The sequence below is a fragment of the Pygocentrus nattereri genome, chromosome 25 (genome assembly GCF_015220715.1).
Source record: "Pygocentrus nattereri isolate fPygNat1 chromosome 25, fPygNat1.pri, whole genome shotgun sequence".
Taxonomy (NCBI): Eukaryota; Metazoa; Chordata; class Actinopteri; order Characiformes; family Serrasalmidae; genus Pygocentrus; species Pygocentrus nattereri.
In genome coordinates this window covers 6,222,077-6,245,489 of record NC_051235.1, presented here as the reverse complement: position 1 = coordinate 6,245,489, position 23,413 = coordinate 6,222,077, and the positions used below count along the sequence as shown (strand labels likewise).

The 23,413-nt window shown below is 41.4% G+C and overlaps 3 protein-coding genes across 7 annotated transcripts in view; 1 reads left to right on the top strand and 2 right to left on the bottom strand.

Moving 5' to 3' along the window:
- The window catches only part of shoc2 (SHOC2 leucine rich repeat scaffold protein), a 35,367-nt gene extending 33,504 nt beyond the window's left edge, over window positions 1-1,863 (bottom strand). Inside the window, exon 1 of one of the 3 annotated variants that reach the window (XM_017683505.2) lies at window positions 1,778-1,863. The gene's annotated coding sequence lies outside the window, so the exon portion shown is untranslated. Of the gene's footprint in view, window positions 1-1,570; window positions 1,745-1,777 lie in introns of those variants that run through there. The other 2 variants (XM_017683507.2, XM_017683506.2) reach the window with 2 other exon arrangements.
- bbip1 (BBSome interacting protein 1) lies at window positions 492-13,350 on the top strand. Of its 3 annotated transcripts, none has more exons than XM_037534342.1 (3): window positions 492-557; window positions 10,637-10,696; window positions 11,576-13,350. In XM_037534342.1, the coding sequence occupies exons 2-3, from the start codon at window positions 10,651-10,653 to the stop codon at window positions 11,758-11,760; spliced, it is 231 nt and encodes a 76-aa protein (XP_037390239.1). In that variant the 5' UTR covers window positions 492-557; window positions 10,637-10,650; the 3' UTR covers window positions 11,761-13,350. The 3 variants fall into 3 exon arrangements, with proteins under 3 accessions (XP_037390239.1, XP_037390238.1, XP_037390237.1); XM_037534341.1 differs by lacking the exon at window positions 492-557 and adding an exon at window positions 1,393-1,507; XM_037534340.1 differs by lacking the exon at window positions 492-557 and adding an exon at window positions 5,321-5,426.
- A 2,768-nt stretch (window positions 13,351-16,118) lies between these two features.
- Window positions 16,119-23,413, bottom strand: part of pdcd4b (programmed cell death 4b) — a 25,801-nt gene continuing 18,506 nt past the window's right edge. The window contains exons 7-12 of the mRNA XM_017686684.2: window positions 23,026-23,123; window positions 22,255-22,372; window positions 20,274-20,381; window positions 19,376-19,486; window positions 18,969-19,108; window positions 16,119-17,088 (exon numbers count right to left, since the gene is read on the bottom strand). Of these exons, the coding sequence (XP_017542173.1) occupies window positions 17,028-17,088; window positions 18,969-19,108; window positions 19,376-19,486; window positions 20,274-20,381; window positions 22,255-22,372; window positions 23,026-23,123 (636 nt within the window). The 3' untranslated portion in view covers window positions 16,119-17,027. The remainder of the gene's footprint in view (window positions 17,089-18,968; window positions 19,109-19,375; window positions 19,487-20,273; window positions 20,382-22,254; window positions 22,373-23,025; window positions 23,124-23,413) is intronic.

Here is a 23,413-nt window from a genome sequence, read left to right as displayed (position 1 = left end):
AGTACAATGGGACCACACACACGCCTAACATCACCAAGTGATCACCAATGCCAAGCGTTGGCTAGAGAGGTGTAAAGCACCCCCCAGGGTTGGGCTCTGGACTGACAGAGCTCCAACCAACACCTCTGGCACGACTTGGGAGTGATCTAGAACTGATCTAACAATGCTTTCGTGGATGAACGCCATTAAATCCTCAGAGCAAATGTTCCAACAGCCAACGTAAAGCCTTCTCAGAAGAGCTCCTGAGCGAAGGAGGAACAGGTTCCCTTATTAATACCCTCGACTTCAGAGGAAAAGCTTAAGAAGAAAGTGCCTGAAAACTTCTGAACGTATGCGGCTTGTTTTGTAGGCCACGGCTGCTCCAGCAGGTGTACTGGGGGTTGTGTAGCCTTGGTGGTGGCCCAAAACACTGCATACAGGACGGGAAGATGATCTCAGAAGAAGGGCGTGAACATTCCTGCGAGAAGAGATGCGGCTTTGTCAGGAAAAGAGCCGAAAAACTGTTCTGGAAAAGTCACAGAAACCTTCGTGGAAGCTGTCGATGCCAAGGCCTAGAGGTCAGGAAGAAACCAGGACCATCTAACGTTTATGTTGCGGTGCTACTCTGACACTTTTCTGACTTCCTTTGCCAACTAACTACAAAAAACGCACCTTGGCAGTAAGACAGGTCGACCAGTGAGACGGAAAACAGCACATCTGGGCTGTCAGCCGGCTAGAGAAACAGCTACATCCAGTTCAGAAGCGAGAGTTCAGCTCAACACAAGCCTGTTTTGATAGTCAACACAGGTTAGCAGGCTAACGCTCGCTGGCTAAAGGCGCCTCGCAATTAGCCTATTAGCCATCGGTGTTTATTTCCACACTAGACTTTGGCCAAAAACAAGTCGGTTTATTTTAACACTCCCTTCACAGCGACACCGCGACAACCACTTCCATTCCCAGCCAGGATTTATATAAAAAGCTACAGCTGGTTGAGCAAATCTGTCGGCTAGTAAAACCACCGTTAGCCACCCTTTTTTAGCCTTAGCGTAGCTAGCTAGTGTTAGCCGGGCTCGCTAACGTTTGCTCGGCCGAACAAGCCGGAGATAAAAACACGGTAAAACGCGACGGCACCTCACACCGGGATTAACGATCCCCGGTTGAACACACGCCTCCACTCCTGCTTCATAATTCCTGTCACAGCAGACAGAAGAAGCGCACACACAAAGCAGGGAGTCTCCGGCTCGGCTCGGCTCGGCTCGGCTCGCTCTCCCGCAGCAGGGCCTGTCTCTGTCTGTCGCGCTCCTCCAGCAGCTGTCACCCACGAACCAGCGCTCCGGCCGCGGCGGGGGGACAGCGCAGCTCAGGGCGGGCGAGGCGGCGCCAGAGCCGGACACTGCGCTTCGCTGTCCCTGCTGTCAGGGTGCGACTACTCCCAGGACCAGATCTCCTGCTTTCTGCGCTTTACGGTCTCCATGGGCCAATTTCGGGAAGCCTCGACGGCTTTCTTTCCTCGGTAGTCAGAATAACGGTACGTGAAACAAAAACACACACATATAGCCATGCATACATATATACACACACACACACTCACACACCAGCGCGGAGCGGCCATTCCGGGGCCGAACAAAAGAGCCCTCCAAACCTCCACACCGTGGTCACGGAGAGCACCGGCGGGGGGGTGGGCGGTGTGGTTACCCCCTCCTCCTCCTGATCCTGCTCCGTTAATGTGTGTCAGCGTCTTTCGTACCGACCAACAACTGTTAAACGCACAGAAAGCCCAGCGATCAGGCTGCGTTACCTTCCGAGGTATCACTCCGCCATCCCCGCTGCTGCTTCCTCCTCCTCCTCCTCCACCTCCTTCTCTCCGCTCCGCCGCCGCTCGTGCTGCTGCTGCCTCTGCGGCGCACGCCCCGCCCCGCCCCTGCCGTCCTCCTTGCGTCATACGCACCGAACCACACGCACGCGCCGCCGCCGATGCATCGCGAGACGTCATGAGCGGCGAGTTCGAAAGCGCCGGACACGTTTACCTTCACATATTCTGTACGGTTATTACAAGCTCTACACACGGTTATTACACGCTCTATACACGGTTATTACACGCTCTACACACGGTTATTACACGCTCTACACACGGTTATTACACGCTCTATACACGGTTATTACACGCTCTACACACGGTTATTACACGCTCTACACACGGTTATTACATACTCTACACACGGTTATGACACGCCCTACACACGGTTATTACACGCTCTACACACGGTTATTACACGCTCTACACATGGTTATTACACGCTCTACACACGGTTATTACATACTCTACACACGGTTATTACATACTCTACACACAGTTATTACACATTGTTATTACACACTCTACACATGGTTATTACACACTCTACACATGGTTATTACACACTCTACACACAGTTATTACACACTCTACACATGGTTATTACATACTCTGCACACGGTTATTACATACTCTACACTCTGTTATTACATACTCTACACACGGTTATTACACATTGTTATTACACACTCTACACATGGTTATTACACACTCTACACACGGTTATTACATACTCTACACTCATTAATTACATACTCTACTCTCGGTTATTACATACCCTACACTCAGTTATTATATACTCTACATGTGGTTATTATATACTCTACACACAGTTATTACTCTACATATGGTTATCCCATACTCTACACTCATTTATTACATACTCTACACTCATTTATTACATACTCTTCACACAGTTGTTACATACGCTACACTCATTTATTACATACTCTGTTATTACATACTCTACACAGTTATTACATACTCTACATATAGTTATTACATACACTACACGCAGTTATTACATACTCTACATGTGGTTATTATATACTCTACACACAGTTATTACTCTACATATGGTTATCCCATACGCTACACTCATTAATTACATACTCTACACTCATTTATTACATACTCTTCACACAGTTGTTACATATGCTACACTCATTTATTACATACTCTGTTATTACATACTCTACACAGTTATTACATACTCTACATATAGTTATTACATACACTACACGCAGTTATTACATACTCTACACTCATTTATTACATACTCTTCACACAGTTGTTACATACGCTACACTCATTTATTAGATTCTCTACCATGGTTATTACATACTCTACATATTTATTACATACCCTACACAGCTATTACATAATCTACACTCATTTATTATATATTCTACACAGTTATTAAATACTCTACACTCATTTATTAGATGCACTACACACGATTATTACATACCCTATAGTTATTTCGCACTCATACTCATTTATTACATACTCTACGCATCTATTACAAAATCTACACTCATTTATTATATATTCTACAGTTATAACATACTCTGAATGCATTTATTACATACACTACACACTTATTGCACACAGCACACTTACGCACCATACATTCATATGCTACACACCAATTACATATTTCAAATCTACCTTCACACATTCTGTAGTTATTACATACTCAATATTACATACTATATGCTTATATACTATACACTTATCATATACTTCACATCTAGCTTTACAAGCTCTGTAGTTATTACATACTTCACACTTACATACAACACAGTTATTAAACACAATAGACTTGCATGCTACACACTTATTACATATGACACATACTACATGCTTACATACTAAACACATTGCATATTACACACATACTACACACATTCATACCGCACACTGCACAGTTAAAGTACTACAGACTTATTCATACCGCACACTAAACACTTAAAGTACTACGGACTTGAAGTAATACGCAATTATTCATACCACACACTAAACACTTAAAGTACTACGCACTTGAAGTACTACGGACTTATTCATACCACACAATACACACTTGAAGTACTACGCACTTGAAGTAATACGTAATTATTCATACTGCACACTACACACTTGAAGTACTACGCACTTGAAGTAATACGCAATTATTCATACCGCACACTACACACTTGAAGTACTACGGACTTATTCATACCGCACACTACACACTTGAAGTACTACACACTTATTCATACCACACAATACACACTTGAAGTACTACGCACTTGAAGTAATACGTAATTATTCATACTGCACACTACACACTTGAAGTACTACGCACTTGAAGTAATATGCAATTATTCATACCGCACACTACACACTTAAAGTACTACACACTTATTCATACCACACAATACACACTTGAAGTACTACGCACTTGAAGTAATACGCAATTATTCATACCGCACACTACACACTTAAAGTACTACACACTTATTCATACCGCACAATACACACTTGAAGTACTACGCACTTGAAGTAATACGCAATTATTCATACCGCACACTACACACTTGAAGTACTACGTACTTATTCATACCGCACAATACACACTTGAAGTACTACGCACTTGAAGTAATACGCAATTATTCATACCGCACACTACACACTTAAAGTACTACACACTTATTCATACCGCACAATACACACTTGAAGTACTACGCACTTGAAGTAATACGCAATTATTCATACCGCACACTACACACTTGAAGTACTACGTACTTATTCATACCGCACACTACACACTTGAAGTACTACGCACTTGAAGTAATATGCAATTATTCATATCGCACACTACACACTTAAAGTACTACGCACTTATTCATACCGCACACTACACACTTGAAGTACTACGTACTTATTCATACCGCACACTACACACTTGAAGTACTACGCACTTGAAGTAATATGCAATTATTCATACCGCACACTACACACTTAAAGTACTACGCACTTATTCATACCGCACAATACACACTTGAAGTACTACGCACTTGAAGTAATATGCAATTATTCATACCGCACACTACACACTTAACGTACTACGCACTTATTCATACCGCATAATACACACTTAAAGTACTACGCACTTATTCATACTGCACAATACACACTTGAAGTACTACGCACTTATTCATACCGCACACTACACACTTGTTTTTTTTCGTCTGAAGCCAGCTGTCCGCATTTGTGGACATGTAACAAGTACCCAAATGTATGAGACGTTATTTGGGAATAATTTGATTTGATATGATGTGAATAGGTTGTTGTAGCTGGGGTGCGGTCATGCGTTATTTGTGTGGTATTGTTCTGGCAGGTGGGGTTAGTTGGTGTGTATATGTGTTTAAACATGTGTTCTGCAGTGATTTGTTCATTTTTAACGCTTGGGACCCACTAAATCCTGTAGTCCGCTGTAATGTCCAGCGCTGACCGCTCGGGGTCAGAAGCGGGTCGCTGTCTGAGAGCTTCAGCGGCGGTGAGAGCAGAAGGAGAGAAACGCTACAGCGGAACATAAACAGCTCTGCAGGTAAAAAACCCCAAAACCGGGTTTATTCGTGGTTTTTAACTCCGTTGTGTTCATTAGACGCTCCGCGCACAGCAGTGCAGCGCCGAGACGGTGGCGGCGTGCGGATTCCGCGAGGCCTTCAATCTGTAGGACGGCCGTTACTGCTGTTACCATGGAGATAAGCCCGCTGTGGAGATCAGCGCGAGCCTTCTCACGCGACGAGGTCGATATTAGTGTCGATATTTCAGATCGTAGTTACTGCAGATCGATACTATACACCCTATCGATAACTAACGACTGATGTGATCGAGTAGAGTAGATTCCTCTCAGTAAGTTTATATATGATCCGTATGATTGATTAGATTCCTCTCAGTGAGTTTATATATGATCAGTATGATTGATTAGATTCCTCTCAGTGAGTTTATATATGATCCGTATGATTGATTAGATTCCTCTCAGTAAGTTTATATATGATCCGTATGATTGATTAGATTCCTCTCAGTGAGTTTATATATGATCCGTATGATTGATTAGATTCCTCTCAGTGAGTTTATATATGATCCGTATGATTGATTAGATTCCTCTCAGTAAGTTTATATATGATCAGTATGATTGATTAGATTCCTCTCAGTGAGTTTATATATGATCCGTATGATTGATTAGATTCCTCTCAGTAAGTTTATATATGATCAGTATGATTGATTAGATTCCTCTCAGTAAGTTTATATATGATCCGTATGATTGATTAGATTCCTCTCAGTGAGTTTATATATGATCCGTATGATTGATTAGATTCCTCTCAGTGAGTTTATATATGATCCGTATGATTGATTAGATTCCTCTCAGTGAGTTTATATATGATCCGTATGATTGATTAGATTCCTCTCAGTAAGTTTATATATGATCAGTATGATTGATTAGATTCCTCTCAGTGAGTTTATATATGATCAGTATGATTGATTAGATTCCTCTCAGTAAGTTTATATATGATCAGTATGATTGATTAGATTCCTCTCAGTAAGTTTATATATGATCCGTATGATTGATTAGATTCCTCTCAGTAAGTTTATATATGATCCGTATGATTGATTAGATTCCTCTCAGTAAGTTTATATATGATCCGTATGATTGATTAGATTCCTCTCAGTGAGTTTATATATGATCCGTATGATTGATTAGATTCCTCTCAGTAAGTTTATATATGATCAGTATGATTGATTAGATTCCTCTCAGTAAGTTTATATATGATCCGTATGATTGATTAGATTCCTCTCAGTGAGTTTATATATGATCCGTATGATTGATTAGATTCCTCTCAGTAAGTTTATATATGATCAGTATGATTGATTAGATTCCTCTCAGTAAGTTTATATATGATCCGTATGATTGATTAGATTCCTCTCAGTGAGTTTATATATGATCCGTATGATTGATTAGATTCCTCTCAGTAAGTTTATATATGATCCGTATGATTGATTAGATTCCTCTCAGTAAGTTTATATATGATCAGTATGATTGATTAGATTCCTCTCAGTGAGTTTATATATGATCCGTTTGATTGATTAGATTCCTCTCAGTAAGTTTATATATGATCCGTTTGATTGATTAGATTCCTCTCAGTGAGTTTATATATGATCAGTATGATTGATTAGATTCCTCTCAGTGAGTTTATATATGATCAGTATGATTGATTAGATTCCTCTCAGTGAGTTTATATATGATCCGTATGATTGATTAGATTCCTCTCAGTGAGTTTATATATGATCCGTATGATTGATTAGATTCCTCTCAGTGAGTTTATATATGATCCGTATGATTGATTAGATTCCTCTCAGTAAGTTTATATATGATCAGTATGATTGATTAGATTCCTCTCAGTGAGTTTATATATGATCCGTATGATTGATTAGATTCCTCTCAGTGAGTTTATATATGATCCGTATGATTGATTAGATTCCTCTCAGTAAGTTTATATATGATCAGTGTGATTGATTAGATTTCTCTCAGTGAGTTTATATATGATCCGTTTGATTGATTAGATTCCTCTCAGTAAGTTTATATATGATCAGTATGATTGATTAGATTCCTCTCAGTGAGTTTATATATGATCAGTATGATTGATTAGATTCCTCTCAGTAAGTTTATATATGATCCGTATGATTGATTAGATTCCTCTCAGTAAGTTTATATATGATCCGTATGATTGATTAGATTCCTCTCAGTGAGTTTATATATGATCCGTATGATTGATTAGATTCCTCTCAGTAAGTTTATATATGATCCGTATGATTGATTAGATTCCTCTCAGTGAGTTTATATATGATCCGTATGATTGATTAGATTCCTCTCAGTGAGTTTATATATGATCCGTATGATTGATTAGATTCCTCTCAGTGAGTTTATATATGATCCGTATGATTGATTAGATTCCTCTCAGTAAGTTTATATATGATCCGTATGATTGATTAGATTCCTCTCAGTGAGTTTATATATGATCCGTATGATTGATTAGATTCCTCTCAGTGAGTTTATATATGATCCGTATGATTGATTAGATTCCTCTCAGTGAGTTTTTCCCTCTGTTGTTACATATTATTTCTTTTTCACTTGTAATAAACATTTTGCCAATATTTGCTCTTAAATGCAGCGTCAGACGTCATAAACCCATGATCTTGATTTCATGGTTGATTTTCTGTCTGTAAAATACACCCAGACAGCGCAAAATCTCTAAAAAGTAAAGCAACCGCATGTCTAGCGTATGACGTGTAGCTCCTGGTCTAAACAGCTTTTCTGTCTAGTGTCTGATTTGGTTAGTTTTCCTTACACTGATACTGTCATTTCTTAATGTTCCACCAGAAAAGGTTTTTTATTATTAAAGTTATTCTACTTTATTGTAAGGTGTGCTTACACCTGGGAATAAATGTATTGACGTGATAACATCGGCACCACCTCCAACTTGGTTCACATGACATGTGGGGTCTTTTACATTGAAGTGACATGAACGACGTACAAATTGAGCATCAGTGTAGTGTGTAGACGTAAAAAAAAGCTAACCTAGGACTGACTTACGTTTTGCCTGTGGAGGAGTTGGTGTGTGGGCTAATCGTACCTGTTGTTGGAAAAAAAAAACTCGTATTCGTAATTCGCATTTCCAAAATAGGAACTTTACAGGAAAAGGGAAAAAAACCTACTTTACTTTCAATGTAAGTCAATGGAACCAGACATTTTCCACAAGTGATTTTGAGTCATTTCTTTTGGTCCATTCATCATGAAATGTACACACAATGTTAAGAACAACAGGCGTTTTCAAATTATGTCAAAAACTGAAAAACGATGAAAATTGGAGATATGAGGTTTTCTTCGGACAGCAGCGATTTGTAACATAACGTAAACATAGTCGACTGGTAGCTACACGCATTCGTTAATAAACTCTTTTTCTGGCTGTAGTCAGAACTATAAGGCGTCTGAATTTATCATCATTTCAGTAACTTACAGGAACTGCACTTTTATTGCTGATACATTACACTTACTGGACCAGCTGGATATCCCGGAAGAAAAAGCCCTCTTTGCTTTTGCTGCTTTCAGGCTTCGCAAGTTCAATGAGGGCAGTCTGTAGCTGCGTCCCGATTCAGGGGCTGCGTCCTTCGGAGGCTGCGTTTGAAGGGCGATTGCGACACAGCGGCGCCACCAGGCCGTTCCATTTGAAGGCTCCTAAATATGCAGCCAAGAAATGTGTTCCTTTTTTCAAAGGCAATGATGGATCCAGCAGGTGGTCCTTCACCAGACACCATATCCCGGTTCACTGTGTGCCCAGGATTCGAAACATGCCCTCGTGAGCAGAGGAGCACGATATTAAACATTAGTACAAGGTTTAAACTGAGGCGAGTAGCAGTTGGCACAAACTTTGAAAAATCCCTTCTCATCAGTAGCCAGCGATGAAGCATCTCCAGCTCTGAAATAAAAGCCAAGTTTCTGGCTCCGCCTTTAAAGAACTTCTCGTGGCGTCTCGTGATGCAGCGGTGAGGGTGGGAACAGCGGGAAATCCCCCGTCTCATTTCAGTTCAGCCTTCATGGGTCTACCCAGCCTTTGAAGGACACACCTTAGTAGACCTTGGAAGGGTGCAGCCCCTGAATTGGTACACACTGTGTGACATGCTTGACCTTGGTTTTGGGAGAAGGGGGCGTGTCTACCTGATTGATGGGCGTACCTGACGGAGGAATTTTGACTTCTTTTCTATAGAACAGGGCGTGAAGCCACGTCGTCCAAGTCAGCATCAGGATATCATTACATACCTAGTATTTACTCCTGATAACTCACTGCAGTGGCCAAGTTAATCACACACACACAATTTCTAAGCTGCCTATCCATCAGGGGGTGCTGGAGCCAATCCCAGCAGACGTTACTTGCACATCATTGTGCAATTACATATTTCCACCAGCGAGGTCTCCAAATCCCTAAATCTGTGTTGCTTTAAAGGGCAATTCCACCAATTTCTCAAAATGTCGGAATAGTTCAGTCTTTGAGACGTGAGTCGTTCAGAGTGGTTTGATGTGAAATGGTTCACTGTAGAGAAATTCACAGACCCTGATTTCTTCACAGTGGTGGTGATGGGAACCAGCGGTCACAGCGTCTGCAACACTAGTACAGCAATTTAATTTGCTATCCGAAACCGCCACTGCACCCATTGATGATGGTAAAATAATCGTAAATCTGAAAGAACAGGTTTTCATTGGGGACTATTTTGCCTCACAACACCCGTGCAGTACCTCTCTGGCATGAATGATTTAAAATAATTAGATAAAAAACATTTTAAGCCAAAACATTTGTGCCAAATTATCCTAAAACAGTGCGTCAGACATCAGGCAGTTAATAAATGTTCATAACCATTTCATGTAATAACTTTCTGTGAGGGAGCTTTTAGAGGCCTTAAACTCGTGAGATGTCTGGTTCCTATCACCACTAGTGTGAACAGTTCTGACTCTTAAGTTTCTCTAGAATGGATCATTTCACATTAAACCACTCTAAGCGACTTTGCTTACATTTCAACCCTTTAATTGTGTGGAAGTTTTAACTGAAATAGATGGAGTTCCCCTATAAAATTTGGGGTATCATTATTATTAATATCACTACTACTGTGCCACATAAACATCTCACTAATGGTGGCAATGTAACCACAGTGCCATGCTTTCAGATCAAATATTAACGGCCTTCTTTCTTTCTGTGCTAAAAGGTTGAAGAAGCACGATGCCTGAGGTCAAGTCGATGTTCAGAGAGGTTCTGCCCAAACAAGGTAAGCTGGGGTTTCAGCAGTTTTACTGGGGTCTCTGGAAGTGACATGCTTCACTGATTTGACTCCTAGAAGACCTGAAATGGTGCACGGTCGAGTTTCATCCTTCTGATTTAACCCGTGCTCAGGCCCAGATGGAGTGAGTCAGCCAAGAGATGTCTGGTGTCTGAAGTTTAATGCTTTAGTTTTGCACTGGAGCCACGTGGCCAATGCTGCTAATACACAAGGGATCCTAATACCGCACCTTGCTGAACACCACTGAGGCAGAGCAGAAACGAAAACAAGCTCTCATTGTAATATTCATAGTCAGGAAGATTCTCTGTGTTCCTCAGAGCATCTCCTGCTCAGATTTGAGTCTTTATCCTCTAATATTTACCTCAGTGCTGCCTCAAGGAGGTGCAATTGCTAGAGGTTTAGCCTTCCTGTCAAGCTACCGCTAGCGTCTAGTTCTAACGAGGATGCTGAAGCAAAAGCAGCTTAAGCCAACAGCTCCACACGCAAAAACGGCTTTACACAGGTCTCCAACACTGTCAAGCTATGTTAGTGCAGTAAAGGCATTTTTGGGTTTAATGAATCTCATTAAATGTTTTCATGTTTTCTGACACTGCGTGACATTATTATTGAAACAAGTGGACAGAAGTACAGCAGCACAATAAAAACAGTGGTCATCTCCTCATAGCTTGAACTTTGTCTGTACTTTTTGCCCATTTTGAAACAACGTCTGTGCGCGCAGTTCACACGATGCTGCCCGCTAACCATAAGCTTCTATTGCTTGGTAGCTACATTTGCCTCAAAGCGAACATGTCTTGGCTGATCATCTCCATTTGGGATGAAGGGGCATGTTGACTTTATCTGATTCTTCCTTTACGTCCACCCGTGCAGGTCAGTTGTCCATGGAGGATGTTCCCACCATGGTGCTGTGTAAACCCAAACTGCTGCCTCTGAAGTCCGTAACACTGGAGAAGCTGGAGAAGATGCAGCACGAGGCGCAGGAGGTGATAAAGCAGCAGGAGCTGGCCCTCAGAGAGCAGCAGCAGGCACAGCCGGAGCAGGAGCAGGCTCAATAGGGCACACTATGAGGGGAAGATCTAAGATCTAATATCACAACATATCGCTGTAGCTGGAGTCCATCTGTATTGATCCCTCACGCCAAGCCGTTCTGCATTAGGGAGGCTGTTCGGTGCTCAGTTTGTACTTATTTGTGCTGCGTGATTATGTTTGACTTTGACATCCAATAAGCTTCTCTTTTAATGCGGATGTGTGTGTGAATTCATGCACGTCGTCCTGAGACTGGAGTTTATTGATGAGAGGAGCAGTTTAGCTCCGCCCATCCACGCTGAAGTTATAAGGAGGGTTTCAGCTGGGTTGAGTTTTGAATGGTGCACGATAGTCAGCAAGTGAGGACAGAGCTTAATGGGCCTCGTTCACCAATATCTTAAGTTTTTTCTTAGGTTTGTTGTCAAGAAGTAATCGACATCTGGTGCCGTGTTACAGAAAATTCTTAAGTCTGAGATCTGCTTTGTTGTCATGGCAACTTCAGTTTTAAGTCTTAAGTCTGTAATCTTATTTACAGGTAAAAAAAAAAAGGGTTTTACAGAAACATCTTAAGTTGCCAAAATATCATAAATATTGTCTGAACTTCAAACCCCAGAGCTTCTTAACTTCTGTTTTAATCGTCTGTTTCTATTGTTTTATGCAGTGACGGGCAGCTCAGTTCACTATAAGTAGCATAATAATATTACATTTATCTACACTGAAAACGGTGCTTTGACTTGTGAGGTTCTTTCTAACAGTGTTTAAAAGTCCCAGATTCTGCAGACCCGATCTCCACCGTCCCTCTTGATGATGATAAAATATGACAGTGATGGTGGTGAATAATGAGGAGATGGAGCTGAATGTGTGTCTGTTTATTCGGAGGATTAACATTAGTGCGCTCGACTAAAGCGTTTAGGAAATGAAACTGAAACTGAGAGCTGCAAAGCTCTGATAAACAGCAGGGGGCGCTGACAATATTCTTCACTCGAGTTTATGATGCTTTAGTTCTGTTTGACCTTTTTTACCTCAGTAACGGGAGCTAATGTTAGCTGTCTGGCTAACTAGCTTGATTACGTGTTTACGTTTCAGATGTGCGCGTGTGGTCAGTTGCTAGGTAACAGACACGACAGTTGATTGTCGACTTCAGTCGAGTAAGTTAAGATTTCCTAACTTGAGGTGAGAAAAGATGCTGAAAGATAAGATTCTTAAATTAAGACCTTGATCTGTCAGATCTACAGATATAAAGATGGGTATTTTCTGTAATACAGCCTCAGATTCACGACTGGGTTCTTAAACCGCAGAACTGTTTGCACCTTTGTGCTCTTGGGCTAGCTTCTAGTGCGAACGAGGACACTGAAGCAAAAGTAGCTTAAGCCAACAGCTCCACACATGAACAAAATCTGGTCTCACAAACCCCAAATAAGAAAACATCAGTGAACATCAGAAACTTCATGAAAACTCAGGTTTTAAGAAGTTTCTTCTTAAGAACGGTCGGTGAACGAGGCTCGTTATTGCTGTTGAAACTCTTGGATCTCCATTTCGGTCATTAGAGTTTTTTTTTCAAAACTATTTGAAAATGACTGCCTTTTGCATGATAGATTTGAATAAAGGGTGGGCCAATAGAAATTGTCCAGCATGCTCCATTAATTTCCATTCAACGTTACGATTGTTTTTCCTTCTCCTGTAAAGCGAACATTTTGGAGATCAAGGTTTTGATGCCACAGTGACGATATATCAGTCTTCAACGCAGCTTGTTTATGTCTAAGAGACTAAGCTTCAGCTTCAAAACCTACCAAACATAATTGCAGTTAACCTGCGTGCTTAACTTTCTCTGTTAACCCGGTTTTAGCTACTCAAGCTATGATGAATCCTGCATTATCTGTGCACACTCAGTCTCGCCACAGCCACTGTCGGTGCGTACTGGACACTAAAACTGACTATGAATAACAATCTAAAGTAAGATTCGTTTCCTCTGATGATTTCTGTCTGCACGTGGACGAAGCCGTGGGCTGGAGGTTAGGGAATCAGCCCGGTGACTGGAAAGGTCGCTGGTTCAATCCCCAGCGCTGACAGTCCATGACTGAAGTGCCCTTGAGCAAGACGCCTAACCCCCAACTGCTCCCCGGGCGCCGTGGATAGGGCTGCCCACCGCTCCGGGCAAGTGTGCTCACTGCCCCCTAGTGTGTGTGTGTTCACTAGTGTGCATGTGGGTGTTTCACTGCACGGATGGGTTAAATGCGGAGGTCTAATTTCACAGTGTGCAGACACAGAGACAAATGGTTGTAAACGCAATTCATTCATTCAATTCATAAAAAGCGATATTTGTGTGATTGATTCCATAAACGTCACTCAGAAAAAAAAGGGTCTAACTCTGCTAGAAGGTTGTTTTTATGATGCCGTTTTAGGGCCACTTAATAAAAAATATAAATAGTAGAGACAAAGTTGTACAGTAAGATATTTCGAGAATAAAGTCATACTATTTCGAGAAAATCATTTGTAGTATTTCAAGGAAAAAAGTCGAGAAAAAAGTCGAGAAGAAAGTCGAGAAGAAAGTTGTACTATTTTGAGGGAAAAAAGTCATAGAATTATGACATTTAAGTGGCATTAATACCAGCAAAGGTCACTATTGTGGCCAAAGGCTCTGCGAAGGGAAGCAGCACCTCCTCGTGTTAAATGAGGGGCGGGGAGTTGGTGGAGCTACACTTTTATATGGATTCACCCACAAAGAAACACAGCCTCCCCGTCTCTCCTGCACATCAGCACCAGCCTGTTATTAGTGTGAGAAACGGCTGAAACGGTGGAGCAGGAAACTGTTTATCTAGAATAAACAGCCAGACGGACTCGGAGGAAACCGTCTGTTCAGTTAAAGGAGAATCACAGGCAGGGTGGTCTACACTGCTATCGGGGGCTACATCGCCACACCATTCAAAGACGGCACGAAGTTTCAGACAGTGAGAATAATCAAAACGATCCACAGAGACGGGAAGGAGTTGCGATCCAACACCAGTACAGCAACCGAGACCCCAACGCATTATGGCAGTTAGCCCCCCTACAGTTAGCCCACTTTATCCTCCAAATATTACTGGTTTCCCCTCAAAATATTAAAGCTTTTCCTCCAAAAAGTATTTATATTAAAAAAAGTTCTTTAAGGTTCCCCCCAATAAATGGTTCTTCAGTAAAGACAATCATTCTAAACAGAACCACGAACACTCAAAGACCCATTCGCTTAAATGGTTCTCTGTTCTCTGCAACGTTTCTTTAGACTGATGGAGTCGTGTATGGTTCTATCTAGGACCAAACAGGGTTCTTCTGTTGTTCACAACAATAGAACATTTTGGTGCTGAAATAAAACCCATCTTCAAAAAGCTGCTCTTGTAGAACCACCTACAACACATTCACTGTAAATCTAAGGAAATTAAGCATGCAAATGTGATGTTGAGTGTTTATGGTTCTACACAGAACCACTGTCTTTACTAAAGAACCCTTGAAGAACCGTCTTTTAGCGTGCACCACAGCAAAAACAAAGACAAAGTTTTAAAGGGGAAGCTGAACCTAATAAGAGCTTATAAGCTGCCTGTGGAGGAGTTGGACCAATCAGAGGCAACCAAACCTCCAAGTGTTGTGACATCACAACCACAACTTACTGGCGGTTTGGCACAGAACATTCAGGGGTCGAGTGTCAAGCCAGAGAAGGTGGACATTCTGGTTTTCTTGGCCAAAATCAGGTCTGAATCCTAGTTTACACACACATAATGTACCTATACGTGTGTGTGTGATGTGTGATACATTATATATATATACACATATACACACACACAGGAACATCTCAATATTTTCCCCAGATCATTCAGCCCTACATGGTGCTGCTGTTACCAATAATCCCGTACCTGTTACTCTCGATCAATCAAGTAAAACCATAGAATATTAATGTAGATTGATGTTCATGTTCAATTACAGTCGTATGCAGTGTTTGAACAGCCCTGGTCAAACGACGTTTTGTTGTACTTAAACACGGCATTTTTCTGCAAACTCTAGGGCGCGTTTGAGAGTTTAGTGTAACATTAGCGCAGGCCACATGTTCCTCCCAACACGTTAAATTCAGTAAAGAAACCACGTTAAATCGTGCAGACGTGCGCTCTCTGGAGTTAACCGTGTTAACTTACTTTCCCTTTAATCCTCAGAAACACGCCGTTTGACCAGGGTGGCCACACCTGTTGCAGAGAACTGCATTCTTAACCCGCCGCCCCACCCTGTGAATGTCACCGTACCAAGAGAATGAGGAGTTCTGGAGTAAACGTTAGCACCAATATGCTTTGCGTGTGCCTGTTTGTTATTCAGTGCTACATAGTTGTGATGGTTTGAGCATCATGTGAATGTAGTGCAACTGGTCTTTGCCAAAGAAACGTAGAGGCGCATTTTATTATTCTTCATTTACTTCTTCACCGTTTTAAAGAAAGAGTGAGAACATTTGGTAAATTTCACCCACACCAATATTCTGAAATACAAAAATATGTTCTTGACAATAGTTTTTGTGAAATGAGCCCGATTGGTTCACATTTCTCTGTATTGCCTGTTTTTTTTTTTGTTGTTTTTTTTTTGTCAGTTGCATTCAGTAATGACATCTCTGTTACAGCAGGGGGGGGGGGGGGGGGAGCAAAAACGTCAGCACAGAAGAGAAAGTTTAGGCCTGTAGGAGGACAAAAGACAGAAAGAAAGAAAGAAAGAAAGAGAAAAGGGGGGAAAACAAACAGTCCATTGAACCAACACGTCTCCCTTTGTAAAGCTCTCATGAACACAAATGTATCATTGGACTCTAAATACTGCTGACTGGAGAACCGGGAGACGAAGCCGGATTTCTTTGACTTTTCTGCCGGATAAATTAAGCCAAGTGTCAGTAATATCCAGTACGAGACGGTAAGGTTAAGTGATGTCTCTACTGCCCCTGTTTTGACTTTTGGCTCAAAATTATGCCGCTTATATTTGGTGAAAATGCCTCTGGAGTGGCAGTGAACTCAATACAAACATGGAATGAAAGTCATTTCAAAAGTGTGGCACTTTCTGGGTTAGCTTATCAGGTCACCTCGGAGGGGGGTGTGTGCGTCTAGAATATCTCCTTCGTTTTCGTTTGTTTTTAAGCGCTTGCGTTGCTTCTCGGCTGCGTTCCCTGTGTGTGATAAGCTCTACATTCTTAACGGACAGCAGGAAAACTCTACCTAAACCTGTGGGACACAGAAATGTGATTGCAGAACAGTAGCACTGGTTTCCCCGAACGCGAGATGGCCTCTGGGTCTGTGGAGCTTCAGTAGCTTTCAGGTTTGAGACGTCCGCCGTCTCCTTCGCTCACGAACCTCTTCCGTCCTCTGGAAGAGAAAAAGCCTTGGCATGAGAAAGTAGAGTTGAGTTTATAGCAGGTGGTCAATGTGCCATTATCATTATCATCATTATGAACGATACTCCGACGTGCTTTTCCGAGGTGGAGGTGGACGATATGGTAAAAATATATTGTGATACTTTTCACGATTTGAGGATTTTTACGATGCACCAGGTCACAATATTTATTTTTTCCAGACAACTGATCAACTGAAAATGAGAAAAATATAAACCAGTAGTGCTACATTTATAGAAATGCTATCAAAAACATGTAAACATTGATTTTTATTCAGTATTTGGTACAATGTGTAGCACTAAATCCAGTTAAACTGGACTAATTTTACTCCCTTTATAATGAAACATGCAGCTGGTCAGTGTTTAATATGCACTGATGATATCAGCGACATGTTCAGAGAAGCATATTGTACAGTGATGTACTTTCTCAGGATAATGCAATATACCGTCATATCGTCCAACCCATTTTCTGAGCATGTCGTGGTTATCGTCAGTACATAAACACTGACCAACTGCATGGATCATTACAAAGCCAGCATCATTACTCCTGCTTAATCGACTTTAGTGCTGTGCTGCAAGTGAAAAGTTGAATAAACATCATTATCATATTCATAGTTTTGGGTATTGTGGCACTGCTGCTTTTGTAAATTACGTTTCCTTGTGCTTTGCAAATGAGCAGAAAAGCTGTTGACTTGGGATTCACTTACAACAGAAGTTGCTGAATTCAGACACAAATCCTAATGTGACTCAGCTCTGGTGTATTCAGGGCTGTGTGGACACAAATCTGATCTTTTCAAACCCGACCTGAGTGACTTTCCTATGTGGTCCTTAATGTGACGCTCAGATCAGAATTCATGCGTTTTTTTTTTCCACTGCGCTGCACTTTCATTCAGTGTTACTCTGGCAGCAGCGGCGAACAGACGTTAAAGCCTGTAAACGGTGGAAAAGCAGCTCGTCTCATCTTTTTCTCCTCCGTCTGGCTCTAATAACGAAGCTGAGAGCTGATCAGAGTTAATGATCTTCTCAGCGAAGCTCGTTCTGCTCGTTAGTTTGTGCTGATGATGCAGTGATTCAGTCACGTGACGTTACTGAGTAGGATGAGCTCATGAGGGTCAGTTCAGGAGCCGGTTCATCACATTAACGACAGATTTGAGCCACTAAACGAGTCTGAACCTTTAGCTTTAGACTAGTTTTCCAGAGGTAGGACTTTGTGGTAATTGGTTACCAGCATAGTGGAGTGGGCGGAGTTTTCACAGCTCTCCACACCCACCAGAAAGGCTTGGAAAGTGAAACTGCTTTTCTACAATGTCGTCCCAGCATTTGACAGTGGGATACAACTTTGTAACACTAACAAATGTCTTCTCAGCTTGTTTTATTAGTATGTAACAGATGTAGATTTAATTTCGTGTTGGAATTGGTCTACAGCTGGGGTCTCAACCTTTTCCTCCCAAAGGCCCACCTGTTCATTACTACAGAGCATGAAGGCTCACTTCACATTTTCAACAATGTTTGAGTCCTTGCAATCGTGAAAACACGATTTCATGTGATAAATTGTGCTTAACATTTTAAACTCCAGCATATTCCTCATAACTTTCATATTCCATGAGCTCCATTCAGAAGCTGGGCGTCGTGTGAGGCTGTAGCTCTTCTCTCCAGTCTAATAGACGGTGATGTCAATTTAAACCCTTATAATAAAAGAAGCTGAATTGATTTCAGGTTGACTAAGTATACAACGAGCACTGGTCTTCAGACAATAACAGCAACAAAGAAGACAATACTAATTTTATTATTGTGTATATTTACGTCTATTAACCTCCATAATAACAGTAATAAATAAAAAGAGTGACTTCCTCACCGACATGGACACAGGTCTCTGAGTTTGGCATCGATGACTCCAGTGCTAAAACTCTTGTCCACAAAGTGCTCCAGTATAGAGTACGCACACGGCACATCAATATTAATATCAACAATATCCATATACACCCTCTCATAGCCCTGTCGGAGAAAAAACAGCATTTATTAAACAGTCAAACCCTTTCTGAACACTACACCTCTGTTACTTCAACAGTGATGCTTCTGTCATTAGTACCAAGATCCAATAGCACTGTGTATCCTGTAGAGCTCATACAGCCAAATCAACACATAAGAGTGGAATAAGCACAAAAGTCAACTGACCTCTTGTGCATAAACGTGTAATGACTGTTCTCAACGCGCTTCTTTTGCACTGTATTTCAATGATCTGACCAGCAGATGGAGCCATACCCTTCTCATTTGGTCCACAGTGATGACTGACGAGTCAAAGAGAGATTTCAGGAGCTTCAGGATCATCTGCAGTGTCTTGTCTCCTTTGGACTCCAGAACCATGACTATCGCCTACAAGCAAGAGAAAAGAAGAGAGTAGAACGTTGGTGTTTATTTCAAGACCCTTTTAGTGAACAGTACTGGGGGGTTTGCCTTTAAAAACATGCTTTTTATACAGTTAAGTCCTCTTAGATGGCTAGTTATGACGATGGAGATTTATGTGTCACAGGCATTCAGACTTTCACACTTAAACACTCAGTACAGTACTTGTGTCCAAAAAATAAATAAATAAAAAATCAGTTTATGATTTTCATCAAGAATAAGCCTAAACCTAAAACGGCCCAGTTTACCAACACACTTCAAGGGTTCTTTAGTTAAAGAAAATGGTTCTTTATAGAATCATGAACACCCAAAGAACCTTTTGCATGAATAAATGAATCTTCACATCGTGAAATGGTTCTTCAGATTGATGGAGAACGTGCTGTAGATGCTTCTATATAGCACCAAAAAGGTTCTTCTATTGTTACAAGCTTGACATCATATTCTCCATCAATTCGAACGGCAGTCCTTAATTTGATGTACCTTGACATTATTTAGTTCTAGTGCATTTGTCATCATCGCAAACAGAATAGAGCAGACTGAGTAGTGGAAACTGAAACCGGGCTTACAGCTGGATAACAAAGCCAGAAATTATTATTACATCAACAGTGATGCTTCTCAAACTATGACACTGTCATTAGTACCAAGATCCAATAGCACTGTATATCCTGTAGAGCTCATACAGCCAAATCAACACAAGTTCTGTGTGATGAGACCACAGCCCGTCGTGCTAAAACAAAAAGCAGATCAGCACTGTTACCTCATAAACAAACTCGTGATGGAAGTGAGGGACCTCCAGCTCCCTCAGACATCGCTCCGCCTCCACCGTGTCACCGGACAGCACATACTCCTGCAGCAACAGGTTCACCTGCCACAGTGAGGGATACATGTCTGTGAGCAGCTCTTCAACAACAGCATGCAGAATGGGAACAAGTAGATTAAGGAGCAGTTAAGCCCTGATAAGGCTGTTGTAAAGCAATAATACAGGTGGGTGGGTAATCAAACAGTTTTCTCCTTACCCAGATGTTGTTTTCAACCAGTCAGTGTTATTGATAAAAAATATTGTACAGCACAAAAACTGCAGTGACTTCTCTACGTCCAAACACTGTCCATATTTACTGAGCTCTGCTAAAGCCTGAGTAGACTGATAAATCAATGTGATCGGTTATTAATCTCAGCGTTACTGAGCTCTGCTAAAGCCTGAGTAGACTGATAAATCAATGTGATCGGTTATTAATCTCAGTGTTACTGAGCTCTGCTAAAGCCTGAGTAGACTGATAAATCAATGTGATCAGTTATTAATCTCAGTGTTACTGAGCTCTGCTAAAGCCTGAGTAGACTGATAAATCAATGTGATCGGTTATTAATCTCAGCGTTACTGAGCTCTGCTAAAGCCTGAGTAGACTGATAAATCAATGTGATCGGTTATTAATCTCAGCGTTACTGAGCTCTGCTAAAGCCTGAGTAGACTGATAAATCAATGTGATCGGTTATTAATCTCAGCGTTACTGAGCTCTGCTAAAGCCTGAGTAGACTGATAAATCAATGTGATCGGTTATTAATCTCAGCGTTACTGAGCTCTGCTAAAGCCTGAGTAGACTGATAAATCAATGTGATCGGTTATTAATCTCAGCGTTACTGAGCTCTGCTAAAGCCTGAGTAGACTGATAAATCAATGTGATCGGTTATTAATCTCAGCGTTACTGAGCTCTGCTAAAGCCTGAGTAGACTGATAAATCAATGTGATCGGTTATTAATCTCAGCGTTACTGAGCTCTGCTAAAGCCTGAGTAGACTGATAAATCAATGTGATCGGTTATTAATCTCAGCGTTACTGAGCTCTGCTAAAGCCTGAGTAGACTGATAAATCAATGTGATCGGTTATTAATCTCAGCGTTACTGAGCTCTGCTAAAGCCTGAGTAGACTGATAAATCAATGTGATCGGTTATTAATCTCAGCGTTACTGAGCTCTGCTAAAGCCTGAGTAGACTGATAAATCAATGTGATCGGTTATTAATCTCAGCGTTACTGAGCTCTGCTAAAGCCTGAGTAGACTGATAAATCAATGTGATCGGTTATTAATCTCAGCGTTACTGAGCTCTGCTAAAGCCTGAGTAGACTGATAAATCAATGTGATCGGTTATTAATCTCAGCGTTACTGAGCTCTGCTAAAGCCTGAGTAGACTGATAAATCAATGTGATCGGTTATTAATCTCAGCGTTACTGAGCTCTGCTAAAGCCTGAGTAGACTGATAAATCAATGTGATGATCAGATATTAATCTCAGAGCTTTTTGATGGATGATGGAACTTTCTCTCTTCAGTAGTGAAGATGTTCACAACCGATAAACTTCGTAACGGCGTTGTACTGGAGTCAAGCATGGGTTTCATGGCAAGTTCCCTACGTCATTAACTGAAAATCACATTGTTACCCACTGTGCAAGATTTGGAAAAGGACCAATGGTTTGCTTAGTTCATAAGATAGCAGTGGAATTGTTTCAAGTTTCTTTGTCATTCGCACAACATTTCAGGACATTTATTCATTGAAATGCTTGTGGTGAGGCTCAACAGAATTTTTCCCCCATGTGCCAATGGGGTTTAAGTTTCTATTACTTGTTTGCAAAATAAGAGAACAACTTCCAAACGTGTCTCGTCTGACTGACTACACTCGGAGTGAATAATTACTGCTTTAATATTACTAATGCTTTATGTACGGCCGCCGAGCGCTGTGGTGGGTTCTAACCTCTTTGATGAGCTGATTGACAGGTCTCTGGCCGCCACCTGAACCCCAGAGGTTATCGATCCGGAGCCCCGCCTCCCTGCTCATCTTCAGCAGGACGGCAGCACGGTCTAGAGCAGCCCTGTCCAGCAAACACACGGCAGTCAAACACAGAGCTATTAAACAAGCGCAAAGCTGTCCTCCAAATCTGCGAGATTATTAAAACTAGTTGATTAATCGGATGATAGCTGGAAATACACTCTGTCCAAAAGTTTGTGGACGCCTCTTAGTGAATTCTGCTGCATTAAGGTCACTCACGCAGCTTGTATAATCTCCATAGAAACGCAAAGACAATAGAACAGGAGGCTCTTGAGTAGCCACACATGAGCCTAAGGTCACCATGTCACTGCCCAGCGAAGGCTAGAGGGGTATGAAGCCCTAAGCGTTGAGCTGTGGAGCAGCGGAAATGTTCTCTAGGAGTAATGGACCTCCATCCAACACCTTTAGGAATGAGTTGGACAACATCAGTGTCTGGTCTCACTAGTGCTTCCGCTGCTGAATGCCATCAAATCCACACAACAATGTTCCAATGTTAAGTATGAAGCTTTTTCAGAGTAGAGGCAGTTACTGCAGCAGAGGAGGACAGATCACTTTTATACTCGTCTATGGAGGAAACCGTGTCTTGTCCACAAACTTTTGGCCATATAGTGTATATAGATATAAATCGCTTGTTATTCATTTATGCAGTTTTATACTAGCCAATCTAGAAACTCCAACAAATCGGTGTGCATTTACCGCGCATGCTCACAGTCCACTCTCCCCTTGTATCCTTCGATGTAGTTTTTGGTAAGGATCTGATCGGTTACGGCTCTGGCAATGAACTGGCCCACCAGCTGCAGCAAAAGGAAAAAATAAATAAATGAATAAATAGTAAGAAATCCACTCCTGAACACAAGACACCCCATAATAAATAAGAAATCAAATTAGAAGGCAACGTCTTGGTGTACAATGACACACCAATGACAGCGCTGTGAATGAGCCAGCTTTAACACGTTCAGTAGTTTATTTATATTGTGTAAAAGGGCAGATGCGACAGCTCGAGAGCTTCATCAAGTCAGTTCAGCCTGATGGCCTGTGGTTAAACACGTGTGGTTTCACCACAATTCCAGCCCAGAAATGAAAG